The sequence below is a fragment of the Brassica napus genome, chromosome A10 (assembly GCF_020379485.1).
Source record: "Brassica napus cultivar Da-Ae chromosome A10, Da-Ae, whole genome shotgun sequence".
In the NCBI taxonomy this organism is placed as follows: Eukaryota; Viridiplantae; Streptophyta; class Magnoliopsida; order Brassicales; family Brassicaceae; genus Brassica; species Brassica napus.
In genome coordinates, this window is record NC_063443.1 from 16,251,892 (window position 1) to 16,276,387 (window position 24,496).

Sequence of the window (24,496 nt, forward strand, 5' to 3'; positions counted from 1 at the left end):
TCTTTTGTCTTGGCCAACCCAACTACATAGGTGATGAGAGACATGATACCTCATAAGCAGTGGACGCTTGTTGAATTCAGGATCTGGTGACGAATTCAACACAAAACAACTTGGTTCATCCTTCATAGGCACAAATGTCTTTGTACGGGGATCTTCGTATTCATAGCTTAATATCAAACTGGTTGGATTGGATGGCTGATAGTGTTCTCGATCATGTTTTTTTGTTGTTTCAAGGCGAAACAACATGTGTTGTATGTAAAGAAAGTTAAATAATAACTCAAATGTTTCATTTTGTGTATATTGTCAAAAGTGTCTATTTTGTACATTTTTTGAAGTTGACACAACATGTCATGGTATTCCAGCCCATCATACACACGATTACATAAAAGAGAGAAATAATTATATTATTGGAATTTTCTCTTGTATAATAGTTTTTCGTTTGAGATTAAACCAATTATAATTATTTGCTTAATCAATAGCAGCATTGTGAATTTGATCATGGAGAATAGCATGATCGAAATATGCATGAGTTACGTAATCATTAATGTTATTCACAATCATGTTACACAAGACAAAACGAGGTGAGATCTCCATCAGTCTCGAATGGAATGCTATTGTCAAGAGTCAATCTAGAATTTATCCCAAAAAGAAAACTCTTACACCCATGTAAATATTATGAAAACAAACCGAGTGCTGCAAATTAGGCCGACAATTCTCATCAAAGCATTAAACAAGATTGAATGGTTCACTTACAACAAGTGCATAATTTGTATCCATAACCAACCACAGTAACACCAAACCATAATTTCATAGTGTCCATATAAGAAGTTTTTCTATGGGGCTGTTGAGAATAAAAATTTATGTATATTATTTTATACTTTAAAACAAAAAAAGAAATTTTTTAGTTATCATTTTTATTGTATGTAGTTTAAACTTCTTAAAATTATTCTCTAGACAAAATTAGATTATAAATCATTAACTTGCCTTAATTCTCACAACGTATGATTGTAGGAACAACACTAGAGAGAGAGCTTTAACAAAGAATTCACACTGATCACTCTTGTTATTTCCAATGTATTTTAGGATCTTTCTAACCAAAATGCTCATGTTGAGATTGCACATGCATGCATCTCTAAGACTGAACTGGGAATTAGTAATACCTATTTACACTCATGTGTTACTGAGAGTGCAGGAAGATGATTTTTGAATTTTACTGAACAGGTTGTAAAGTATGTATGTTGTGTGACATCAATAAACCTTAGGAAATGGACAGACAATAAGCAAGATGATGCGTATAGTAGATTTTATGAGTGTCATTTCTTTTGAATAGAAAAAACGTATTGTAATGATTGGAGCTCGCGTCTTTTGTATCACGACATCAATCTTCTTCTTCCCTAGGATCTTGACCCGACCCGTGTCCAGATTACAACCGGCAACCACTAGATCCGTCGTCGCCATGAGCACCAGCACCAGCAAAAGTCAAGAGGAGCTCGATTCCATTTTCAAGCAGAAAAAGATTGTGCGTTCCACTGTCCGCAAATCCCTAAAAGGCATGGACCCTTCTCTCCGACTCCAACAAGGTTCGATCTTTTTTCTCTCTCTCTCTCTCGTCTCCTTTTTAATATTGGAAACATATATGTAGTAATCTCCGGTTATCTTGATTGGTTTTTTAGATGATGCCATTCAAAACACTGTTCTCGAAGCTCCTTGGTTCAAATCATGTCGGGGATTGTGTGCTTACATTAGCTGCAAGTCTCTCAATGAAGTTGACACTTCCAAAATCCTGTCTAAGATTCTGCAACAACCTGGTACTACTACTACTACTACCTCTCGTTCCTCCCTTTTTGTTAGGGCTATTTAGAACATCATTGTCGTGACATTAACAAGTACTTTGAGCTCTCATTTGTACCGGTCACATTTGAAAAAAAAAAAAAGGAAAACCCTTTACACTTCAGTGACCATTTGCGACTAGTGTTTGGTTTAATGGCATGTGCCTTACTACTAGGACAAATGAAATTGCATTTCTTTGTGTTATTGGTTACGACTCTCACTGCAAGTATCTTAGTCTCCTCAATACATTTTGATCGTATCCCTATCACAGGAAGATCAGTAAACGTTAAAAGTAACCTTAGGGATGCAATCTGTCAAGACTTGTTGTACTGTCATCTTTACCAACACATTGATTTCTCTCTGTATTAATCTAGGCACTTTTCTTTCTCAAAGTTTGGTTTTGTATGTGCTCTTTGTTTTTCTTTTTCCTCTGCATTTCTTCATCCTTATTTAGATCCAAATACAATGGCAGAGAAAAAGCTATATGTCCCTTGGGTAGAGGATAAGAACAGTAACATGCGTATGCTGCACATCTCTCATATGGATGACCTCATTGCAAACTCTATGAACATTTTGGAACCAGCTCCTGTTGATGCTCAAGGGAATGAGCGCGAAGATGGTAATAATAACCCATATAAGCTTCATATTATAAGTATTATATCACCGGCTAGAAATGACACTTTGTTTTTTTTCTATGGATAGTGTTACAAGCAGAGGAACCGGTCGATCTATTCATCTTGCCAGGTATAGAGTTTCCATGTTTTTGTTCCCCTTAATCTCTGTATCTAATCAACTTTTATTCCGAATCCTTGTGGTCAGGACTTGCGTTTGATAGATGTGGGCGACGTTTAGGCCGCGGGGGTGGGTAAGTTTGCATCGACTTCAAGTTGTCTTTTCATCATAGTGCTATAGATTCTTATATAAGTCTTATCACATTTCCATTTCTCAAAGCTAATAACATGAAAATGTTAAGACTCTGAAGAGATATGTCTGAGTTTTCAGTTCTTCTCTTACCTTTTCTCAAAACACAAAATCTTTTCATCAGTTAGGAATGCTTTTGTTTGTTTTTCATGATCTAACATAACTTATTTTATATGGATAATGAATCTGGGAAAAAAAGCTACTACGACACTTTCTTGAAGAGATACCAGGACCGTGCAAAGGAGAAGGGATGGAGCAATCCACTCAAGGGTAGAAAATCAAATTGATATTACAGAATGTTTTCGAAAGAGAGATAAGCTAAATCACCAGTGGTTGTTGTTCTTTTCCTATTGCAGTTGCATTGTCATACTCACCTCAGATTCTTGAGGACGGTAGTATTCCTGTAACACCTAATGATGTTCTGATCGATGCCCTTGTGACACCTTCTGGTGTGGTTCCCATTAGTCCTCGTGCTATCGAGAGGTATGCCACAAAAATGTTTTAAGCTTTCCATGAGATCTTGCTTTGACTAGTATTGTATGATTCTCTCTGTGCCTAGAATGTGAGCTCAGGAGCTTGTGTTTGGAGACGAAGCTCAGATCACTTTGTTTGTTGGCGCTTGAAGGTTGCATTTTGGATTTTGACAATTCAGCATCTGTATCTAACATTGCCCAGTTAATGTTTGTACTATACTCGTTTCGAATGTTCTTGAATAATGAGATATGAAACGATAGCCAATGCTAAATGGATTCAACACTTCAGAGTCAAAACTAACTAAGAGGCTAGTTCTTGTTTGTCACATGGATCAGGTCCTCTTTCTGAGCTATGTGTCATGGATACTGATATGTACTCAAATCTTTATTCAAACGTAAAACAAAAATACTGAAAATACCCAAGCTTTCTTGTCAATGTAATGCATTACAACCATACACATATAAGAGTGTTTAAGTTTTCCTCTCCCTTTCTACAAAGGAAAAACAAAAGTAGGAAAGGAGAACTAGGAGGAGCAAGAAAGCATGCAGACGCCTGGCCTATAAGCCCAAGCTGGAGGCAACCGAGCATACTTCTCCATCCCTGGCTGATCCTCATAAGGATTCTTCATGAGACGGATCAAGTTGTTGACCTCTGAGAAGTCGCCTTGTTCAGCTGCATCTATTGCGCTTTGGCAGAGATAGTTCCTTAGAATGTACTTTGGGTTCACTGAATCCATCCTTGCTTTTCTTTCTTCATCTGACGTGTCACTACCACTCACCTATTACAATTTCAAATCCATAACACATAAACAAAGAGTTGCATCAGCTAGAAAGATTTAGATATACACAATTTGATACCTCCTGTATATAAGCTTGGACCCATTTGATCCAAGCTTCTTTTCTTTCCTTGCCAATGTCCAAGAGCGCAGCTTTCAAGGGCTTCAACAACTCAGCTTCAGGCGTGTTGGGGTCTGCTTTAACATTTGAAAGAAGCCGGAAGAAGTTTGTGTAATCGACTTTATCAACAGCCATATTGTTCAGAAGTTTACTAATGATCTCCTTGTTATACTTGGAAAGACCAAGCTTCTTTGACATTATGGCTTGATACTCATCCATGAATTTCTCACCGTACCTGAAAATCACGAGTTCATTAACCACTTAACAGAATCAAGAACAGCGCTAAGAAAAGTTATACCTCTCCATGGCGTAATTTGCCTCCTTTTGATTTATCAGGTCAGCAACAGCAAGAGACTTAGCAAACTGAGCAATGTTCCACAAGCCGATGTCAGGCTGGTTTGCAAAACAGTATCTTCTCCCCGGGAGGTCTGTGGTGTTTGGGGTGAAACTCGGATCAAAAGCGTCCAAGAACCCAAACGGACCATAGTCAATAGTCTGACCCAAAATGCTCATATTGTCAGTGTTGAGCACACCATGGGTGAAACCTACACCTTGCCATCTTGCAACTAAGGTAGCTGTACGCTCCGCAATCTCAACAACCCATGCTAATACAATTTAAAAAGCATCAGTGGTTTGAAATGGTGTCTCATGCAGCAATTTTGATGAATACTTCGTTAGGAGATTTTTACCTGCATACTTGTTTGAGGTTAGATCCACAACGGAATCATCTTCTTTGCCGGTTATGAAAGATAAGCTGTCGTCGCTTCTGTTCATGCTCTCTATATGTGGGAAGTGATGTTTGATGGCGTAGTCTGCAAGCTTCCGAACAATCTCAAGATCCTCTTCGCCTCTAGAAGCATGTATTTGGTATGAGCCGAAGCGGAGAAACGACTGAGACACCCTGCAAACGATTGCGCCAGGCTCTTCCTTTGGATTGCCACTACAAACGCACAAAAAAGGAGAAGTCAAACCACCTAGGAACATAACAAGAAGCTAGACAGGGTATGGAAGGTTTTAGACATACTCATAGAACATGTCGCGAGTGACATCTTGACCTGTAGTGAGGAGACAAAGGGCACGAGTGGTAGGGATACCAAGAAAATGCATAGCCTCACTGCAAAGGAACTCCCTGATGCTACTACGCAGCACCGCAAGCCCGTCAGCGAAACGGCTATAAGGAGTCTTGCCCGCACCTTTAAGCTGAAGCTCCCATCTTTCACCTTTGGAGTTCAAAACTTCTCCGAGGGTAATGGCACGGCCATCGCCTAGTTGCCCAGCCCACATGCCAAACTGGTGTCCTCCATAGCACTGTGCATAAGGCATTCTGTAAACAAATGAACACACAATAAACTGCGGTTAGAAACTTTGGATTTTAATAAGGTTGAACCTAAAATCAGATCAGGGTTGGGATTACGTACGATCCTGGTAAAGGTTTAGCACCAGAGAGTAGGAGAGGGAAGTCTGGTCTTTCAAATCTGAAAGTCCAACAGAATATTAAAACCGTGAAATGATCAAATGTGACACGTGGAGAATTAAACTCACTCTTTAGGATCTAACTCCAAGAGCTCAGCAACAGAGTCAGACCATGCTACAAGCTGAGGATCGTCTACTGGTACTGATGGGGAAACTTTTGAATAGCAAGCATGCAACACCTGCCAGTTTTACAATAAACAATCAAAATCCAGAAGACCAAGTTAGTTAACTTAACAAGATGTAACAATGATCAGTTCAGTAGTCTTCAAATGAGCTTTATAAGCACAAGAAAAAAATCTACAAAAATATAATCTTTAGAACTCAACCAACAGATAAAAATATCAACTTGATGATTCCAGATCAAACCACATGATAAAAAGATTCCTCATCAACAGATAAAACCACATAACCACATCAAAACACAACCTCACGCAATAATTACAAATAAACAATTAAAATCCAATATCACATACTAAGAGAGTTATTATTCAATTTTCGTGTAAACAAGTATGCTCTAACAACACAAATGCAAAGAAAATTCTATAAAAGTTAAATCTTCAGCATTCAACAACAAACTAGATAAAAACACGAACTTGATGATTACAGATTAAACCACATAACAAAAGATTCATCCTTTGATTTACCTCACGCGAGGTAACATCGCTTCTGGGATCACCAGGCAACTCCTTAACAAAGGAGTGGTCCCAGTTAAAATCTTCGAGCTTCCGTTTGATCTTAGCACCGCCTTCATCAACAGAAGCTCCCAGATTTTGATTCTGCAGATCCTTCGCTAAGGAATCGGTTTCCGAAGCGGTTACCGGCGTCTGAGACGAAGACGAAGCCGGAGGAGATTCCATCCGATGGAAGGAAGAAGAAGAAGAAGAGGATCGGGAAGGGATTAATCGAAACTCTCGGCGGAGAGAGGGACGACCAAAGGGGAGCTTCGGAGAGGAAGTGAAGAGATGAAGCGGTCGGAGGTTGAAGAAAGACGACGGACTACTACACACACGCAACAACATTTCTTCTTCCTGTTTACATTTTTTATTACAGGTTTCGTTGAATTTAATTTTTGGGACCGAACCGCCTTTCTTGCTTTGTCTGGTTCCGACCGGCTTCACAATGTCGGTTCACTTGCTTTTTGTCGTTTGTTTTGCTGTGTTATGTAGCCAAAATAATCCATGTTGCCTGTTGGTATGATGAAAGCGTACCAACGTAAACCGGGGTTCAGACAGAACCAAAAGAGATACGAAGTGAAAGTGAAACGGCGTCGTTTGCGTAACTCAAACCAACCTATCAACTGGGGAAAAATTAGGGCAAAATATTTGTAGTTTCACGTCCGCGGCTCATAGATTTCTCGGAAAATCCTTCACGATTTGTTTACTGATTCTGAATTGCGCGGCGTACTTTCAGCTTCCGGGAGATATATTGTTTGACGAAATTGAAACCGGCGTGAGGAAACTTCTTACAGGAACCGCCCTTTGTTCCGATCTTCTGATTTTACAGATTTGTCGTTTGCTTTTGCTCAAATCTATGATCCAAAAGAACAGTCACGAAAAAAGGTATTTTCTCTTTGAATTTGCATTTTTTTTCTACGAAATTCGAGTTCATCTTGAGAGAGAGCTAGTTAGCGTAGGCAATTGGGGTTTACTAAAGTTTAATCCTTTTCAAAAGATTTAGCTTGAAAGTCGTTTTCTTTAATGATTAGAATTTGCTAGAAACAACCTTTTTTTTTTTTGATTTTTGGGAGGTGCCGAGGAACGGTTTATTGACCTCGAGTTTTAGTACTGTGAGATTGTTTTTTCTACGAGTTACTGCGTTTTTGCGAGGTTGACTTTTTCTCAGCTTTGAACTGAAAAGAGAAGGTTTTCGTTTGTTCTGTTGAAGAGTGAGTGTTTTCGCTTCTTCCTCCGTTAAAAGTTTCCTTTTTTTCTTGGTTTTGCAGCTAGACAGGTCTTTGGTGCAACTAGACAGGCCTCGTACCACGTTTTGATTTCTTAGCTTCCCCTGTGAAGCACCATCTGGAAAAGACACAAATGGATTACCGACCTTCTGATAGTAGTGGTGAGTCTTGTGTTCCTTCTAAGATGTTCAGTGTAGCAGTGTCTTAAGTCTCTCTTTCTGCTGTTAACAATGGGATGTTCTTTTTACTGTAATTGTGTTCCTTGGTTTAATCAGTTAGAATAATTCATTCTCAAAGTGGGTTTGATTTGGATTTTCGAAACTGGTTTTTACTATGTTTTCCTGTGGGAACTCAGGCACGGATGATGACCTACCTCCATCACATCAAAGTAGATATCAAAGAAGTGGGAGACCTGCCGGTAATGGCAGACCTTCAGTTCTCAATTCTGCGCCTTTATCAAGGATGCACAATGACATGGAAACTCAAATTCATCTCATTGAGCAAGAAGCTTATAGCTCTATACTCCGTGCTTTTAAAGCTCAGTCTGATGCTATTACCTGGGTACTTGTTTTTACTTGTCTTCTTCATTACTAACTCCATGCTTATGTAACTTAACCATCTAAGTTTTTTAAAAATTATTCAGGAGAAAGAAAGTTTGATCACTGAACTCAGAAAAGAACTTCGGGTGTCTGATGAGGAGCACAGAGAGCTGTTATCTAGAGTTAATGCTGATGAAATGATCAGACGAATAAGGTCTGTTTTTAATATGTGATGAATTGCTAATATAAGTCCCCAAAAAAAACTTTCTAGCTAATGAGGTTAATTTGAATCATGTCAGGGAATGGAGAAAGGGGAACAGCCTTCAGCCCGGTGCTCCTCAGATGGTTCACGATACTGCTCCGAGTCCAGCTGTTTCAGGATCACGCAAGAAGCAAAAGACATCACAACCATTCGCCTCGTTGGCACCTGCTCTGCACCCATCGATGCAACCATCGTCGTCTGCGCTAAGAAGAGGAGGTCCTCCACCAGGTCCAAAGACCAAGAAGCCAAAGACAGTAAGTCATTTTTTGTTACTATGATGACTGCTGATCTCAATTTTTTTTAATTATTGGTACTTGATGAAGTCGATGCAGTTCCCAGCTACAAGCATTGCTGGAAGGCCCCAGCCTGGGGCATTAGGACATGAACCAGGTGAAACAGGATCACTTGACCCGTTGATTGGAAAGAAGGTATGGACAAAGTGGCCTGAGGACAACAATTTCTATGAAGCTGTTATAACTGACTACAACGCCGTTGAGGTATCTTATCTTCCATTAATATCTATGTACAGTGTTTTAGTGCCAAATCTCCATTTTCTGATATTATATTATTTTTCCTTTGTTTAACATTGATAAGGGGCGGCATGCTCTAGTGTATGACATGAACACTGGGAATGAAACTTGGGAATGGGTAAATCTTAAAGAGGTAATAACAATTTCAGTTTTGCAATCATATAATTGGGAGTTACCATGGAATGTTGTCTTATTCTATCTGTTTATGATCTTGATGGTTCTTGGATTCTTATTGTTCTTTCTATATAATATCATAGATATCTCCGGGAGATATCAGATGGGAAGGTGAGGATGCTGGGGTTTCTCGTAAAGGAGGACATCCTGGGCAAGGCCGTGGAAGTGCAAAGGCCATGCCTCGTGGTGGTCCTACAGGCAACACCGTTGGTAGAGGTAGGGGAAGCATGAAGACACAGCAACACAAAGCACAGAATGGCATGGGGAATAAAGCTTTAGGGGATATCGAATTACTCCACACTGATACACTAATAAAAGAGGTATCATCCAAGTTTTAAATAATGGGAATAAATGTTGACAATTGTTATCAATCTGATAAATATTTGTCACAGGTAGAAAAAGTTTTTGGATCAGTTAACCCCAATCCAGCAGAGGTAGAGAAGGCAAAGAGAGTGCTAAGAGTAAGAACCATCTTCATTCATGTGTTATTGTGGTCACAGTATCATGGAAAGCAAAGCTGACTATATAGTCTTAACTTGGAAAAATGGTAGGATCATGAGCAAGCTCTTGTGGATGCAATTGCAAGGCTTGAAGAAATGTCAGACGGGGAAAGCGGTAATATTTGATAAGGGGCCGTTCTAAGTCTCCTCAGGTTTCACATCTTTCTTACTGCTCTAAAATTCATGCTGTCTGTTGGGAACTGAAGTAATAACGTGGCTGCAATTTTTTTTTGTCTTGAAAGCAGATGTTGGAGTCAGGACACTGGACTTGCTAAAAGGTGTAGATGGTTATGGCAATGTGAATCGATGAGGGGGATTTAGAAACTTGTATGGATAAGGAAACTGTATTTTGTTTAGGGAGAGGATTTATAAATGATCTTTGTGTTACCACATAACTGGATTTGGAAATTAGGGTCTTAAGCATTGTAAAATTCATCAGACTTTCATATAAATGTAGAATGTTTCAGAGATGGTATATGAAAACAACTCTTCCATCAAAGAAAGGAATTTTTTTTTTTTGGAAACACAATATCTGCAATTACACCTCTTTCAGCATATGGGCCAATAACTTTTTTATAAGCCCATTATCTTACTTATGGGCCTTTCACCATTATTTTTTATTTTATTTTCCGACAAGAACCAAAGTTTTTCTCTAAAAATCAGTTCCAGCATTTTTTAACCAGACGGTAAAGATATTTGTCGACGAAAACAGAGAAGAATATTGTTAACGTTAAGAAAATTGCGAAACGGTAAAAGAAGATTGAAATGCAATTGACGAGGTCAAAGAAGCCATTCAAGTTTTTTGAAAACGGTTATTATTATAATAATACTTTTAATCGGAATCTCTGAAGTTTTTTTTGAAATTTCAAGTAATCTTACAAAAATACCCCCACGACCGAGGTTCAAACATGTGGTTCTACTGTAATTAAATGACAAAAAGAGCCTCTTTAAGACGCGAACTTCCAAAGTTTCCTTTCTAATTTTTATTTTAAAAAAAAAAATTGCATTTAAGCGGTGCTAAATAAAATGAAAAAACAAAACAAAACACATTTATTCATAGTCTCTCTCACTCACTTTGCGTACTTAGGGCATCTCCAACCATTAACTCTATTTTAGTGTCAAAACCACACTATTTTAGTGTAATTTCAACACTAAAACCAATGTCTTCTCCAACCATAACACTAAATTTTACACTAAAACTATTTTATAATATTATATGTATTAAGTTTTTTATTTATCATTTATTTAATTGAATGTTTTAGTAATAAAATAAGTGAATAGTGTTTTAGTGAGATGAATAGTGTTTTAGTGTGGTGAATAGTGTCACACCAAATTTGGTGTCAAATTTTAGTGTTACACTAAAATAGTGTGATTTTTGCAGTTCCATTGGAGAGGATTTGGTGTAAAAATCACACTAAAATAGTATTTTGCAGTCCCATTGGAGATGGCCTTAGCAGCTAAGTAGCTTAGAAAGTTGCGCTTCTTCTCTTTCTTCCTCTCTGCTCCTCCTCCATTGTTAGGGTTTCTTCCGGATCTCTATCTCTGTATGTTTCTTTCAATGTCGCATCCCTGCTCTTTCTTACTCTCGTTACTAATGTGGTGTTTTTGTGTTCAAATAGGAACATTTATTACCGCTTTATCCTGGAGGTTTAAGGGTTAGGAGCAATGTCGGCTTCGAGAGGTGGTGGTCCTGACCAAGGACCGTCCCAGCCTCAGCAGCGACGGATCATGCGGACTCAGACCGTTGGTAACCTCGGTGAATCATTCGATAGTGAAGTCGTTCCCTCATCCCTTGTTGAGATTGCCCCTATTCTCCGTGTTGCTAATGAGGTTGAATCTAGCAACCCTAGAGTTGCTTATCTCTGTAAGCACTTGCCCTTCATGTTATTTTGGCTTGTGGTTTGTGGATTTATATCTTGCTCTCTCTTCTTAGGTCGGTTCTATGCGTTCGAGAAAGCTCACAGGCTGGATCCCACCTCAAGTGGAAGAGGTGTTCGGCAGTTTAAGACTGCACTCTTACAGCGTCTTGAAAGAGTGAGACTTTACTTCAAAATAGCCCTGCTTAGCTTGTGCTTGTGTCAGATTTAGGAAGATCTCTTTGTTTTAAACTCAATGTGCTCTTACCTTTTTCTTTAATTTTTTTGGGCAGGAGCATGATCCTACACTGATGGGCAGGGTTAAGAAAAGTGATGCCCGTGAGATGCAGAGCTTTTATCAACATTACTATAAGAAGTATATTCAAGCTTTGCAAAATGCTGCTGATAAGGCCGACCGGTTTGTGTCTAAACTTACTTCAAAATGTCAATTAGTGTTCTCTCACTGTTTTGAGAGCATCAAATTCATTAACTGATGGGTTTACTTGGTGTTAATTCTCAGTGCTCAGCTGACAAAGGCATACCAAACTGCTAATGTTTTGTTTGAGGTGTTAAAGGCTGTTAATCTCACACAGTCTATTGAGGTTGACCGAGAGGTAATGTTTTCTCTTTGATACATTTATCTTTTTTTCCCATCTCCTGTGCAACGCTACAATGATGTTTGTTGTTGTTTCCAGATTTTGGAAGCTCAAGATAAGGTTGCAGAAAAGACACAGTTGTATGTCCACTATAACATCCTACCTCTCGATCCTGACAGTGCAAATCAAGCGATTATGAGATATCCTGAGGTTAGTCGGCTTGTCATTCCACTGTGGGCGCTGTTCTACATCTGTAACATGTTATCGGTGGGTAATGTTAATCCTTATTGCAGATCCAAGCTGCTGTTCTCGGTCTTCGCAACACTAGAGGTCTTCCTTGGCCTGAAGGTCACAAGAAAAAGAAAGATGAAGACATGCTTGATTGGCTTCAAGAAATGTTTGGATTTCAGGTAATTTTGCCAGTTCTCAAACCAACTTTAGTCTAGAGTAATCTTTAAATTCGTGAATGGTTTCTCAGATAGACAATGCGGCTAAACTTCAGAGAACTTTGTTACTTGCTAGCATGCGTATTTCATCTGTATTTTATGGTTATGCAGAAAGACAATGTGGCTAATCAAAGGGAGCACCTGATCTTGTTACTTGCTAATGTGCATATAAGACAATTTCCTAAGCCTGATCAGCAGCCAAAGGTTTGCGTCTTCATTTTACAATTTTGTTATAATATTTCGTAAATGTACTTTTAAGTTATCCTCCCTTTTTTTTTTTATCATAACTACAGTTAGATGATCAAGCACTGACAGATGTGATGAAGAAGCTCTTCAAGAACTATAAGAAATGGTGCAAATACCTTGGTCGAAAGAGTAGTCTTTGGTAAGGGAGTCTTAGACATCTTTACTTGATTCTCTATGGTTAGGTTGGACCGTAGGAGTAGCTAAAAATTTTGAAAATGAAAAGAAAAGTGCAAATGGTATGTTACTGGTAGAAGGAAAGATTATATTCAGATGCAACAAGAGGTTTATGCAAGCTCTGGTGCGGAGAATCTTTTGAAAAACATGTTTCATTGTATTATCTGCTTGTAGGTTGCCAACTATACAGCAGGAAATGCAACAGCGCAAGCTATTGTATATGGCCCTATATCTTCTAATCTGGGGTGAAGCGGCGAACTTGAGATTCATGCCAGAGTGTCTCTGCTACATTTATCATCATGTATGTTTCTCTGGTTCCTATCTTTTTTGCACTTGTCCGTGAGTGATGATTATATTATGCTTTATTATTATTCTTACTTACTGCTATACCATGGTTTTGCAGATGGCATTTGAACTCTATGGTATGCTGGCTGGGAATGTTAGTCCCATGACTGGGGAAAATGTGAAGCCAGCTTATGGAGGGGAGGAAGATGCATTCTTGAGGAAAGTTGTGACACCTATTTATGAAGTGATTGCCATGGTATGGCTTAAATTTTTCTTTTTTTTCTTTTGCTTACAGATTTTTCTTGCTTGTTACATTTTTACTTACGTAATCAAACCATTCACAGGAGGCACAAAGGAGCAAGAAAGGGAAGTCCAAGCACTCTCAGTGGAGGAACTATGATGATTTGAATGAATACTTTTGGTGATTTATCTATCTACCTGATTTAACACAATTGTAGCAGTCCTCATTAGTGGGTTTTTGTGATAAGTTACATATGGTTTTCTACATTGCAGGTCAGTTGATTGTTTCCGATTAGGTTGGCCAATGCGAGCTGATGCTGATTTCTTTTATCCGCCTGTTGAGGAGACCAATATAGAAAAAGATGGGGTAAAAAATAACTACACATCTTCTCTGTTCTTCTATACCTTTTTCCCCCCTGGAGTTTGCTACACAGTTTTAGTTTCCAATTAGTGTAACTTTTGATGCTGAAGTTGGTCTATCAGATAATGACTACCACATATTAAACCTCTTGTTCGATTCTGGGAACTCTAATTTCTAGTGTTTGTTACTATATATCTCAGGATAACAGCAAGCCTGCTGTTGCTAGGGATAGATGGGTGGGGAAAGTTAATTTTGTTGAGATTCGTTCCTTCTGGCATGTCTTCAGAAGTTTCGATCGAATGTGGAGCTTCTATATTCTGTGCCTTCAGGTATTATTACTCTCCCTAAGTGTCACTGTCCCTCTTTATGCATATTCTCACAATGATAAAATTTGGAAGGCGATGATCATTATGGCTTGGGATGGCGGAGAACCAAGTTCGGTCTTTGACGCTGGTGTATTCAAGAAAGTTCTGAGTGTGTTTATCACAGCTGCAATAATGAAGCTTGGACAAGGTTGGTCTATGTCAGTGTTCAATACTTTCATAAGTTAAGTGAATAAACCCTAATCTACTGAAACCATTTGTGCAGCTACTCTTGATGTGATCCTTAATTTCAAAGCTCATCGAAGCATGTCGCTGCATGTTAAACTAAGATACATCCTGAAAGTGATATCTGCTGCAGCATGGGTTATTATTCTGCCTGTTACTTACGCTTACAGCTGGAAAGACCCTCCAGCGTTTGCCAGAACTATCAAGAGTTGGTTTGGGAGTGCCATGCACTCGCCTTCACTGTTTATAATTGCTGTGGTTTTCTATCTGGCGCCTAATATGCTTGCAGCCGTACTGTTTATGTTCCCTATGCTACGTCGGTTTCTTGAGAGGGCCAACTTCAGAATTGTTATGCTGATGATGTGGTGGTCTCAGGTATTCCTCTATTCACTCAGATTATGTGCTTTTGTATAAGTAATGAAATTTTATCATCAGCTAGTAATTTGTATTATAGCTGATGTGACCATGAATAACTGTATTTTATTTCACCTTACAGCCTAGACTCTATGTTGGCAGAGGAATGCATGAGGGTGCGTTTGCCCTCTTGAAGTAAGGACTATGTTTGTGACCCATATAGTTACTGGTGCAAGCCTTAGTCCTCAGTTTACTTATGTCTTAATACCTTTTCCTTTCGTAGATATACCATGTTCTGGGTGTCGCTTATTGCAACGAAACTGGCGTTCAGTTACTACATTGAGGTACATGTTTCTTATATCTAGTTCTACCATTAACTGCATAATCTGAGACAATTATTGGAGTCTGATAAACTGGAATCGCTCACAGATCAAGCCTTTAGTTGCTCCAACACAAGCCATCATGAGGGCGCGTGTGACTAACTTTCAGTGGCATGAGTTCTTTCCTCGTGGTAATGCACTTTTCACATACTCTACATGGCTACTGGTATAAATATATATTACTTATTTTCACATTTCGTTTTTTATTTGTGCAGCCAAAAACAATATTGGTGTCGTCATTGCCCTCTGGGCCCCTATTATTCTGGTAAACCTGGTCATGTCAAGCATGTTTCCACGCCTTCCCATACTCTGAGCTGTTGCTAATTTTGATCCTGGGTCTGTTGTGCTGTAGGTGTACTTTATGGATAGCCAGATTTGGTATGCTATATATTCCACAATATTTGGAGGTATATACGGTGCATTCCGCCGCCTTGGAGAGGTATTTGAACTTGAGGTTTCCCTTTTCATTGTCATTGATGATCCATTTATCCTTACCTTATTTAATTGTTACAGATTCGGACACTGGGAATGCTTAGATCACGGTTTGAATCACTGCCTGGAGCTTTCAATGACCGCTTAATCCCTGATGGAAACCAGCAAAGGAAGAAGGGATTAAGGGCAACTTTATCTCATAACTTTACAGAGGATAAGGTTAGTTGAACTTAAACCGAGTGAACTGCTAACATAAACGTTTCTTCTCACTAATTGTGTGTACTGAATGTTCACTTCAGGTACCTGTTAACAAAGAGAAAGAGGCTGCAAGATTTGCGCAGTTGTGGAACACTATAATCAGTAGTTTTAGAGAGGAGGATCTTATAAGTGATAGGTAAATTTGTATGCCACATATACCTCGTTTAAAGAAACTATGTGGAACTCAACATTTTGGACTTTTCTTAGGGAGATGGATCTGTTGCTTGTTCCATATTGGGCTGACCGTGATTTGGATCTAATACAGTGGCCTCCGTTCTTATTGGCTAGCAAGGTTTGTTCTCACACACATTGGAATATATTCTTTAGTATTCGTTAAGATTCTCTGATTTATTTATTTTAACCGTAGATTCCAATAGCATTGGATATGGCAAAAGACAGTAATGGGAAGGACAGAGAGCTCATGAAGAGGATTGAGAGTGACTCTTATATGAAATGTGCCGTCCGTGAGTGCTATGCTTCATTCAAGAACATCATAAATTTCTTGGTTCAGGGAAACCGTGAAAAAGAGTAAGTTGGGTTAAATTGTTCGAATCATAGCGTTGGAGTACTTGCCTTTGTTTCTTACATATCGACATTTGAATTTGATAATAGCAACAGCCACAGTCTTATGGCTAACATATGTCTCTGTGTTTCAGGGTGATAGAGATTATCTTTTCCGAGGTTGACAAACATATAGACACAGCTGCTTTGATTCAAGAGTACAGGATGAGTGCTCTTCCTAGCCTCTATGACCACTTTGTCAAGCTGATCAAATATTTGGTAATTTTCTTCCAGTGGTACTGTTTCTTTTTTAGTTCGTCTTTTTATTCATTTATTTGACATTTGATCCAATATCTTTGTTTTCTTATCCCATGTAGCTAGACAATAATGTGGAGGATAGAGATCATGTTGTAATTCTCTTCCAAGACATGCTGGAAGTTGTAACACGAGACATTATGATGGAGGATTACAATATATCGAGGTTGGCAAGTTTCTTGGGCAATATATTTCTTATATGAACATCAAAATCTTATATCCAGTTGCCTCTGTAGCTTGGTGGATTCGAGTCAGGGTGGCGCTTGGCATGGGGGAATGGTCCCTCTCGAACAACAATATCAGCTGTTTGCATCTTCAGGTGCCATTAGATTTCCAATTGAACCAGTAACAGAAGCTTGGAAAGAAAAGGTTATGCCAGATTAGGTTATATATAAGCTATATTCCTTCAGTCTTCTTATTATATGTGCTAAAAAATTTATAATGCCTGTATGTACAGATCAAACGGCTGCATCTGTTGCTGACTACTAAAGAGTCTGCTATGGATGTCCCCTCTAACTTGGAAGCAAGAAGGCGTATCTCTTTCTTCTCAAATTCATTGTTCATGGACATGCCTGCAGCACCGAAAGTTCGCAACATGCTATCATTTTCGTAAGCCCTTTTCTTGTCCTTTTATATCATTTATCTTGAAGATTTACTTCTCCTAAATTTCCAGTTAAACATATTGTGTAAAGTAGACAGTTTCCTCAAAATTGTCGCGAAATAACTGTTCTATAATGATGTACATAATTCCGAAGGACATTTTTTTTTATAACTGAACTATTTGGGTTGTTTGTTGTTTATATATTTTGCTTTTTTTGAGGTTTTTTTTACCAAACTGGCTGATTTGTTTTCTCCTTATTATTCTTGTTGTAGTGTTTTGACTCCATATTACACTGAAGAGGTCCTCTTTTCCATGCATGACCTGGACACACCAAATGAAGATGGTGTCTCGATCCTCTTTTACCTACAAAAAATATTTCCAGGTTAATTTTGTTTAAATTCTGTTAAAGTTATAGCTTTATTAGATGAATGGAAACTTTTTCCTGTATCACGTCTTGGACCTGACCTTCTTCTTTATCTCTAGATGAATGGAACAATTTTCTTGAGCGGGTGAAGTGCTACAGTGAAGAGGAAATTAAAGAGTCTGTTGACTTAGAGGAGGAACTTCGTTTATGGGCTTCATATAGAGGGCAGACTTTGACAAGAACTGGTATACTCTTTTGGCAATTTGCCTTCCAGTGAAATAAGATTAGATGGATACATTACATTTTTTGTTTTTTTGTTAATCTTTTGATTATGATTGCAGTTAGAGGAATGATGTACTATCGCAAAGCATTGGAGCTCCAGGCGTTCCTTGACATGGCTATGCACGAAGGTGTTCTTTCATTAATCTTATATTCCACAACTGCTTGTTGATGTTCGACTCATTCTGAAATTTGCTTCTCCAGATTTGATGGAAGGCTACAAGGCTGTAGAACTAAACTCAGAGGACACTTCAAGAGGGGAAAGATCATTGTGGGCACAGTGCCAAGCTGTTGCTGACATGAAGTTTACATATGTTGTTTCATGTCAACAGTATGGTATTCATAAACGATCCGGTGATCAGCGTGCACAGGATATATTGAGGCTTATGACAAGGTGTACAGAATTATCCTATTTTGTTTTTTTTTCCTTAAAAAAACTTGTTTGAAACTTATGGCTTTCCTTATTACAATTGGCAGATACCCTTCACTCCGTGTTGCTTACATTGATGAGGTCGAAGAAACAGTGAAAGACACGTCAAAGAAAGGGAACCAGAAAGTGTATTATTCTGTGTTGGTTAAGGTCCCTAAGTCAACTGATCATTCCAGCCTAGCACAAAATCTGGACCAGGTAATGCAATGGAGTCCAACATATGTGGATTAAAAACATCTCTTCCTTTTACTTAGATATGCTATCTGATGTTGTCTTGATTCTTTCATGGATGTGTGTATTAAAAACATCTTTGCCTTGTAGGTTATCTATAGGATTAAGCTTCCTGGACCTGCTATTCTTGGAGAGGGAAAGCCAGAAAACCAAAACCATGCTATTATTTTCTCTCGTGGAGAAGGTTTACAGACAATCGATATGAATCAGGTAATGGATGCACTTTTTCTTTTATACTCAGCCTTATACTTATCTCACCGCTTCAAGTTGATATTAAGTTCCCTATGATGCCAGGATAATTACATGGAAGAAGCATTAAAGATGAGGAATTTGCTTCAAGAATTTCTTACAAAGCATGATGGTGTGAGGCATCCATCCATTCTTGGTCTCAGGGAACATATATTTACTGGATCGTGAGTACTTTTTGCATTTCCATTTATTTAATTAAAATTTTTTTACGTTAGCTCTGAAATTTAGCTATTGTTAACAACATTTGGTGTTAACACTTTGCAGCGTTTCCTCCCTTGCTTGGTTCATGTCAAATCAAGAGACTAGTTTTGTCACCATTGGTCAGAGATTACTCGCAAATCCTTTGAGGTAAATGTACTTACTGATATCTACTGTAGTGATTATTACACGTGATTTTAATCAAAAACGTTGGTATTTTATAGGGTCCGTTTCCATTATGGTCACCCAGATGTGTTTGATAGACTGTTTCATCTAACAAGAGGTGGTGTTAGCAAAGCATCCAAAGTAATCAACCTCAGTGAAGATATATTTGCAGGTCATATTCTAACTCTTGCAGAGACGTATCTCTTTCTTCCACTGGCTGGCTGGCTTTCGTGTTGTCCTTTGCTGATGAAGTGCTAGTGTTTTGGTATTTGAGCAGGGTTCAATTCTACGCTTCGTGAAGGAAACGTTACTCATCATGAATACATACAAGTCGGTAAAGGAAGAGATGTCGGTCTAAATCAGATCTCGATGTTTGAGGCCAAGATTGCTAACGGAAACGGAGAGCAAACATTGAGCCGTGACATTTACAGGCTTGGACACCGTTTCGACTTTTTCCGAATGATGTCGTGTTACTTCACCACCGTTGGCTTTTACTTCAGCACCCTGGTAATGTTTTTAACTTCTGTCTTTTTTATCACACAACTAGAGCAAACATCTGATTCATTTTTTCCTACTGTTTTTCACAGATTACTGTTCTCACCGTCTATATCTTCCTTTATGGACGTCTCTATCTTGTCTTGAGTGGGCTCGAGCAAGGACTAAGCACACAAAAGGGAATCCGAGACAATACGCCTTTGCAGATAGCTCTCGCTTCACAGTCCTTTGTTCAGATTGGTTTCCTCATGGCTTTACCCATGCTTATGGAGATTGGACTAGAGAGGGGTTTCAGGACTGCATTGAGTGAGTTTGTGCTGATGCAGCTTCAGTTAGCGCCAGTGTTCTTCACATTCTCTCTTGGCACTAAGACTCACTACTACGGAAGGACTCTACTCCACGGAGGTGCCAAGTACAGGTCCACAGGCAGAGGGTTCGTCGTCTTCCACGCCAAGTTCGCTGATAACTACAGACTCTATTCCAGAAGCCATTTTGTAAAAGGGCTTGAGATGATGCTGCTGCTCGTTGTGTACCAAATCTTCGGAAGTGCTTACAGAGGTGTCCTTGCGTATCTTCTGATCACCATATCTATGTGGTTCATGGTGGGAACTTGGCTCTTTGCTCCGTTCCTGTTCAATCCGTCTGGTTTTGAGTGGCAGAAGATTGTTGATGATTGGACTGATTGGAACAAGTGGATAAACAACATTGGTGGGATTGGTGTACCGGCGGAGAAGAGCTGGGAGTCTTGGTGGGAGGAAGAGCAAGAGCATCTTAGACATTCGGGAAAGCGTGGCATAGTTGTTGAGATTTTGTTGTCTCTGCGGTTCTTTATCTATCAGTACGGTCTTGTTTATCATCTCACAATCACTGAGAGGACTAAAAACTTTCTGGTATGTAACGTTCTTTAAAGCTCTCTCAATGTTGGTTTGTTTGGTTCAGTCACTTATTATCTTCTTGATTCAGGTTTATGGAGTGTCGTGGCTGGTGATTTTCTTGATATTGTTTGTGATGAAGGTTTGTTTACTTGATACAATACTTCTTTTGTTTTAATTCACTAGTCTTATGTTGCTTGGTTTGTTTCTCAGACTATATCGGTTGGAAGGAGGAAGTTCAGTGCGAGTTTCCAGCTGATGTTCCGGTTAATAAAGGGGCTAATATTCATGACATTTATCGCAATCATTGTGATATTAATCACACTTGCTCACATGACGATTCAAGATATTATTGTGTGCATCCTTGCGTTTATGCCTACAGGCTGGGGAATGCTCTTGGTAAGTAAAACAAAAGGAGAAAAGGAAAAAGAAAACATTCTTGTTTGGAGTCTTATGATGATGAAATGAAATGAAATGTTGTGTGTTGTGTTTGTGTTGTGTTTGCAGATAGCGCAAGCATGTAAGCCAGTGGTGCATAGAGCAGGGTTCTGGGGATCAGTGAGGACACTAGCTCGTGGATATGAGATAGTGATGGGGCTGCTGCTGTTCACGCCGGTGGCGTTCTTGGCTTGGTTTCCTTTTGTGTCCGAGTTTCAGACGCGTATGCTCTTCAATCAAGCGTTTAGTAGAGGTCTTCAGATCTCTCGTATCCTTGGAGGGCATAGGAAGGATCGTTCTTCTCGAAACAAGGAGTGAAGCATTTGTTCTCCACTTCACTGTAATGCAGGGATGTCTAGTTTATCTTTAGTTGTTGTTGTTGTTGTCGGTACAAGTAGAGAATCGTACCGTAAAAGCAATGTAGTATGTTTTAACTTTTAACCAAGGAAAAATCTACTCTTCAACGACTCATTAGTTTGTCTACCAAGACCATTTTGTTTTTTTTTTTTTTTTTTTTTTTCACAACAAAAGGCTAGAGAGAAACTAAGTAAATTCCTGATCTAAGAGCCATTTCGGGAGAATCGAATCAACATAAACCATAGCTGCAGGTTGATTTCTAACACCTCGTGCTAGTTTGTCCGTCATTGTGTTCTGTGTCCTCGGAATATGGTGAATAGTAAAGGGATGAAAAAATTTCTTACATCGCAGAAACTCTTCCATATGTGTAGTGAATGTCGGTCATTCTGTTGGTGTAGACATCATCTTCACCAGTTGAGAGCAGTCAGTTGCAAACACCACTTCTGAGATTCGTAGGGTCTTCATACACTCCATCGCCCATATCAACGCTTCACATTCGGCATGTAAAAGTGATAGACTTTTGCGAATAGATATGGCATCCATCATATTATCAGATGATCCACCTGCTTTATAAATCCATCCTTGTGTTTGATCAATGTTCTAAAATAGTTTGATAGTCAGTCTCTTTCCCTAAGGATAGATACTACGTCGTTTCACGCCCTTTGTTTATTTGTTTTTTTATTGTAAGCCCAACTCTCTCAGAAATGGGTCCAAATAAAGCCCATTAGCCTTATAACTGTATGCGGTTTTCTATTTAAATTATTAAAATAGCTCCACGTAGACAGCGAGGTGGCACTTTATTAGTAGCTCCGCGCATCTGTACGAGGATGATATTTGTCTGATTCGTTCCAGCCTGTAAACGGTAATGTGTGTCCGTACAGATTATAAAGCTCGGCCTATACGAAATTAAAATAAGCGAAATGACGGATTTGCCCATCCAATCCATATCCAAGGCTTCCAAGCTGTAAAAGGAGGGTTAAAATCGTAACTTTAACCTTATTAGACGACACCTCTCGTCATCGTCACTCGTCACTCCTTGCTTCCACAAGTGAAGTTTTTCATTTTTTGAAAATGATTACGATGAGATACAAAGGAAGCGTTTTTATCACATTCATCTTCCTCTCCGTCTTCCTTCTTCAGTGTCCACTTGCTCACTCTTCTTCTACAAAATGTAAGTCGGTCTCAAGAATCTTTCAAATCTTTTCTCGATCCTTGCTTCTCAATGACTCATCTATTTCTTTTTTTTTAGTGTTCTGGTTAGCAGAAACAGAAGATATGAATGCCATGAAAAAGGTAAGCCATTCTATACCTTATGATATCATTTTTCTTGTAGTCTACAAGTTGTGGTAAACATAATTGATAAACGTCTTTTTGTGTAGGGAATGAATATAAGCTTTCTTATTTTTCACCCAAAAAAGAATGAACTTTTGTTTTTTGGCTAGCTTTGCATTTCATATATTCATTTGTATTCAACTTAGCGATATGTTATTCGTTTTGTATTTTCTTTTCTATTTTGATGAATATATATATATATATATATAATCATTAAGTTAAAATTTGTGACAACAGGAGCATGAGATTGATGTTGGATCAGCCAGTGAAGCTGAAGAAAGAAAAGTTCCGACTGGAGCCGACCCTCTCCATCATCACAACATTCCCTTTGCTTCTCCATAGATTAGTTGCTTTTACATCTTTTGTTTCCCATAATTCATATTAGTCTGTAAGTACACGTTTTACAATCCAGTTTTTGGCTTTGTTTTTCCGAATGTTAATTAAGTTTCCTGTTATAAAATGATTATTTGTTAGTCTGTAACATCCAATGACGAACGTAGCAAACGTTTTTGTCATCTTCTCAGAAATATTGTCGCCAAAATATTTGTGGATGTTATCTTTCCAAAAAAATATATATATTTGTGGATGTTTAGATAATATTTTTCAATTGATAAAAACACTTATAAGAATGATAACTCTTTATGAGATTAATAAATCACTTTAATTTAAACAAACCATATTTTGTAATTTTAATTTTGATATTTACAAACATTAATTAGTCTCTTATCTTCTTATTTATGAAGTAAATACAAGAGTCAAGAAGATAAGGAATTTGTGGTAGGAAATGATAAAATACTTTATCTAAAATCCTGGTCAATTTATTTTTCTTAGAATTGCTTACCTTGTATGTTGGTCAAAAATAATCCTGATTATAGAGTTTATAGATTTAAATCTCCAAAAAATTAAAACATTATCTTGTGTATTTAAGTATGATATATAGCAAGATCTAATTATATTGTAGATCTTAATTGAATGTACAGTTGAAAATTTTCAATATTATACCTTTTTTGAAAAACTGTTAAGAGTAGTTTATTAGAAACCGCTGAAGTAGTTTATTTTAGTGCGTTAAAAGTAATCGTTGAATTAGTTTATTTTGGCATGAGACCATAAAATAAACTGAAACATTATTTTATACTTCAATATGATATTTATAAAGATGACTGAATTAATTTGTAAATTTTAACTGAATGCACTGTTAAAAAGATTTTGAAAAACCGTTAAAATCCGTAAAAGTAGTTTTATTAGAAACTATTGAAGTAATTTATCTTGTCGCGCTATAAATAAAGATGATTGAATTAAATTATGGATTTTAATTGAATGCACAGTTAAAAAGAATTTGAAAAGCCGTTAGAAACCGTTAAAAACCGTTGAAGTAGTTTATCTTGTCGCTCAATAAGTGACCGTTGATTTAGTTTATTTTGGAGCGAAAACATAAATAAACCTTCTTCTTTTGCTTAAAGCAAATACATAAGATTTTAATTGAATGCACAGTTAAAAAGATTTTGAAAAACCGTTAAAATCCGTTGAAGTAGTTTATCTTGCCGCGCTATAAGTGACCGTTGATTTAGTTTATTTTGGAGCGAAAACATAAATAAACCTTCTTCTTTTGCTTAAATCAAATGCATAAGATTTTAATTGAATGCACAGTTGAAAAGATTTTGAAAAACCGTTAAAACCCTTTAGAAACCGTTGAAGTAGTTTATCTTATCGCGTTATAAGTGACAATTGATTTAGTTTATTTTGGAGCGAAAACATAAATAAACCTTCTTCTTTTGCTTAAATCAAATGCATAAGATTTTAATTGAATGCACAGTTAAAAATATTTTGAAAAACCGTTAAAACCCGTTAGAAACCGTTGAAGTAGTTTATTTTGCCGCGCTATAAATGACCGTTGATTTAGTTTATTTTGGAGCGAAAACATAAATAAACCTTCTTTCTGTTGCTTAAATCAAATGCATGATTTTTTTCTCTCTCTCTCACCAGTAGCTAGTGAT

General features: G+C 38.0%; 5 protein-coding genes across 8 annotated transcripts; 4 read left to right on the plus strand and 1 right to left on the minus strand.

The window, feature by feature from the left end:
• Positions 1 to 1,267: 1,267 nt before the first annotated feature.
• Positions 1,268 to 3,507, plus strand: LOC106372386 (5-formyltetrahydrofolate cyclo-ligase, mitochondrial). 2 transcript variants are annotated; one of them, XM_022693582.2, is made up of 8 exons: positions 1,268 to 1,580; positions 1,674 to 1,808; positions 2,285 to 2,449; positions 2,533 to 2,574; positions 2,650 to 2,695; positions 2,951 to 3,021; positions 3,108 to 3,234; positions 3,311 to 3,507. In XM_022693582.2, the coding sequence occupies exons 1-8, from the start codon at positions 1,346 to 1,348 to the stop codon at positions 3,315 to 3,317; spliced, it is 828 nt and encodes a 275-aa protein (XP_022549303.1). In that variant the 5' UTR covers positions 1,268 to 1,345; the 3' UTR covers positions 3,318 to 3,507. The 2 variants fall into 2 exon arrangements, with proteins under 2 accessions (XP_022549303.1, XP_013668042.1); XM_013812588.3 differs by having other exon boundaries at positions 1,273 to 1,580; positions 2,303 to 2,449.
• Positions 3,508 to 3,596: 89 nt separating this feature from the next.
• On the minus strand, positions 3,597 to 6,740 carry LOC106372383 (protein adenylyltransferase SelO). Its single transcript, XM_013812585.3, has 8 exons — positions 6,239 to 6,740; positions 5,664 to 5,773; positions 5,540 to 5,596; positions 5,146 to 5,445; positions 4,811 to 5,061; positions 4,420 to 4,726; positions 4,083 to 4,356; positions 3,597 to 4,003 (listed from the first exon to the last, which is right to left on the minus strand). Exons 1-8 carry the CDS (start codon positions 6,611 to 6,613, stop codon positions 3,749 to 3,751), a joined length of 1,929 nt encoding a protein of 642 aa, XP_013668039.2. The 5' UTR covers positions 6,614 to 6,740; the 3' UTR covers positions 3,597 to 3,748.
• A 127-nt stretch (positions 6,741 to 6,867) lies between these two features.
• On the plus strand, positions 6,868 to 9,974 carry LOC106372384 (protein EMSY-LIKE 3-like). Of its 3 annotated transcripts, none has more exons than XM_013812587.3 (11): positions 6,868 to 7,153; positions 7,537 to 7,655; positions 7,850 to 8,055; positions 8,138 to 8,247; positions 8,333 to 8,549; positions 8,628 to 8,792; positions 8,890 to 8,958; positions 9,083 to 9,319; positions 9,392 to 9,460; positions 9,551 to 9,651; positions 9,745 to 9,974. In XM_013812587.3, the coding sequence occupies exons 2-10, from the start codon at positions 7,628 to 7,630 to the stop codon at positions 9,623 to 9,625; spliced, it is 1,176 nt and encodes a 391-aa protein (XP_013668041.1). In that variant the 5' UTR covers positions 6,868 to 7,153; positions 7,537 to 7,627; the 3' UTR covers positions 9,626 to 9,651; positions 9,745 to 9,974. The 3 variants fall into 3 exon arrangements, with proteins under 3 accessions (XP_013668041.1, XP_022549302.1, XP_013668040.1); XM_022693581.2 differs by having other exon boundaries at positions 6,870 to 7,153; positions 8,619 to 8,792; positions 9,551 to 9,652; positions 9,742 to 9,974; XM_013812586.3 differs by having other exon boundaries at positions 6,871 to 7,153; positions 8,619 to 8,792.
• Positions 9,975 to 10,796: 822 nt separating this feature from the next.
• On the plus strand, positions 10,797 to 21,284 carry LOC106372382 (callose synthase 3-like). The gene is made up of 43 exons (XM_013812582.3): positions 10,797 to 11,043; positions 11,119 to 11,363; positions 11,433 to 11,533; positions 11,649 to 11,773; positions 11,876 to 11,969; positions 12,051 to 12,161; positions 12,245 to 12,361; positions 12,509 to 12,601; positions 12,691 to 12,782; positions 12,992 to 13,118; positions 13,221 to 13,358; positions 13,447 to 13,523; positions 13,616 to 13,709; positions 13,904 to 14,032; positions 14,102 to 14,216; positions 14,292 to 14,626; positions 14,748 to 14,800; positions 14,889 to 14,949; positions 15,035 to 15,116; positions 15,201 to 15,250; positions 15,338 to 15,424; positions 15,499 to 15,636; positions 15,717 to 15,811; positions 15,883 to 15,967; positions 16,043 to 16,203; positions 16,332 to 16,455; positions 16,554 to 16,657; positions 16,728 to 16,860; positions 16,949 to 17,100; positions 17,365 to 17,474; positions 17,576 to 17,701; positions 17,798 to 17,866; positions 17,940 to 18,129; positions 18,213 to 18,363; positions 18,487 to 18,606; positions 18,691 to 18,809; positions 18,910 to 18,993; positions 19,068 to 19,180; positions 19,286 to 19,515; positions 19,596 to 20,393; positions 20,467 to 20,517; positions 20,589 to 20,774; positions 20,883 to 21,284. The coding sequence occupies exons 2-43, from the start codon at positions 11,165 to 11,167 to the stop codon at positions 21,129 to 21,131; spliced, it is 5,868 nt and encodes a 1,955-aa protein (XP_013668036.2). The 5' UTR covers positions 10,797 to 11,043; positions 11,119 to 11,164; the 3' UTR covers positions 21,132 to 21,284.
• A 125-nt stretch (positions 21,285 to 21,409) lies between these two features.
• On the plus strand, positions 21,410 to 24,391 carry LOC106370788 (CLAVATA3/ESR (CLE)-related protein 40). The gene is made up of 3 exons (XM_013810776.3): positions 21,410 to 22,341; positions 22,420 to 22,463; positions 22,740 to 24,391. Exons 1-3 carry the CDS (start codon positions 22,242 to 22,244, stop codon positions 22,842 to 22,844), a joined length of 249 nt encoding a protein of 82 aa, XP_013666230.1. The 5' UTR covers positions 21,410 to 22,241; the 3' UTR covers positions 22,845 to 24,391.
• Positions 24,392 to 24,496: the final 105 nt, after the last annotated feature.

Bases quoted from the DNA above. Each gene is read 5' to 3' on its own strand.
- LOC106372386 (XM_022693582.2), top strand. From the start codon at position 1,346: ATGATTGGAGCTCGCGTCTTTTGTATCACGACATCAATCTTCTTCTTC. The intron at 1,581-1,673 runs GTTCGATCTTTT...TTGGTTTTTTAG, and splicing joins TTCTCTCCGACTCCAACAAG to ATGATGCCATTCAAAACACT. The intron at 2,575-2,649 runs GTATAGAGTTTC...CCTTGTGGTCAG, and splicing joins CGATCTATTCATCTTGCCAG to GACTTGCGTTTGATAGATGT.
- LOC106372383 (XM_013812585.3), bottom strand. From the start codon at position 6,613: ATGTTGTTGCGTGTGTGTAGTAGTCCGTCGTCTTTCTTCAACCTCCGA. The intron at 5,446-5,539 runs GTACGTAATCCC...ATTTGTTTACAG, and splicing joins GCTAAACCTTTACCAGGATC to AATGCCTTATGCACAGTGCT. The intron at 5,062-5,145 runs GTATGTCTAAAA...GTGCGTTTGTAG, and splicing joins ACTCGCGACATGTTCTATGA to TGGCAATCCAAAGGAAGAGC.
- LOC106372384 (XM_022693581.2), top strand. From the start codon at position 7,628: ATGGATTACCGACCTTCTGATAGTAGTG. The intron at 7,656-7,849 runs GTGAGTCTTGTG...GTGGGAACTCAG, and splicing joins CCGACCTTCTGATAGTAGTG to GCACGGATGATGACCTACCT. The intron at 8,248-8,332 runs GTCTGTTTTTAA...GAATCATGTCAG, and splicing joins GAAATGATCAGACGAATAAG to GGAATGGAGAAAGGGGAACA.
- LOC106372382 (XM_013812582.3), top strand. From the start codon at position 11,165: ATGTCGGCTTCGAGAGGTGGTGGTCCTGACCAAGGACCGTCCCAGCCT. The intron at 17,101-17,364 runs GTAAGCCCTTTT...TTCTTGTTGTAG, and splicing joins CGCAACATGCTATCATTTTC to TGTTTTGACTCCATATTACA. The intron at 19,181-19,285 runs GTCATATTCTAA...GTATTTGAGCAG, and splicing joins CAGTGAAGATATATTTGCAG to GGTTCAATTCTACGCTTCGT.
- LOC106370788 (XM_013810776.3), top strand. From the start codon at position 22,242: ATGATTACGATGAGATACAAAGGAAGCGTTTTTATCACATTCATCTTC. The intron at 22,342-22,419 runs GTAAGTCGGTCT...CTTTTTTTTTAG, and splicing joins TCACTCTTCTTCTACAAAAT to TGTTCTGGTTAGCAGAAACA. The intron at 22,464-22,739 runs GTAAGCCATTCT...TTGTGACAACAG, and splicing joins ATATGAATGCCATGAAAAAG to GAGCATGAGATTGATGTTGG.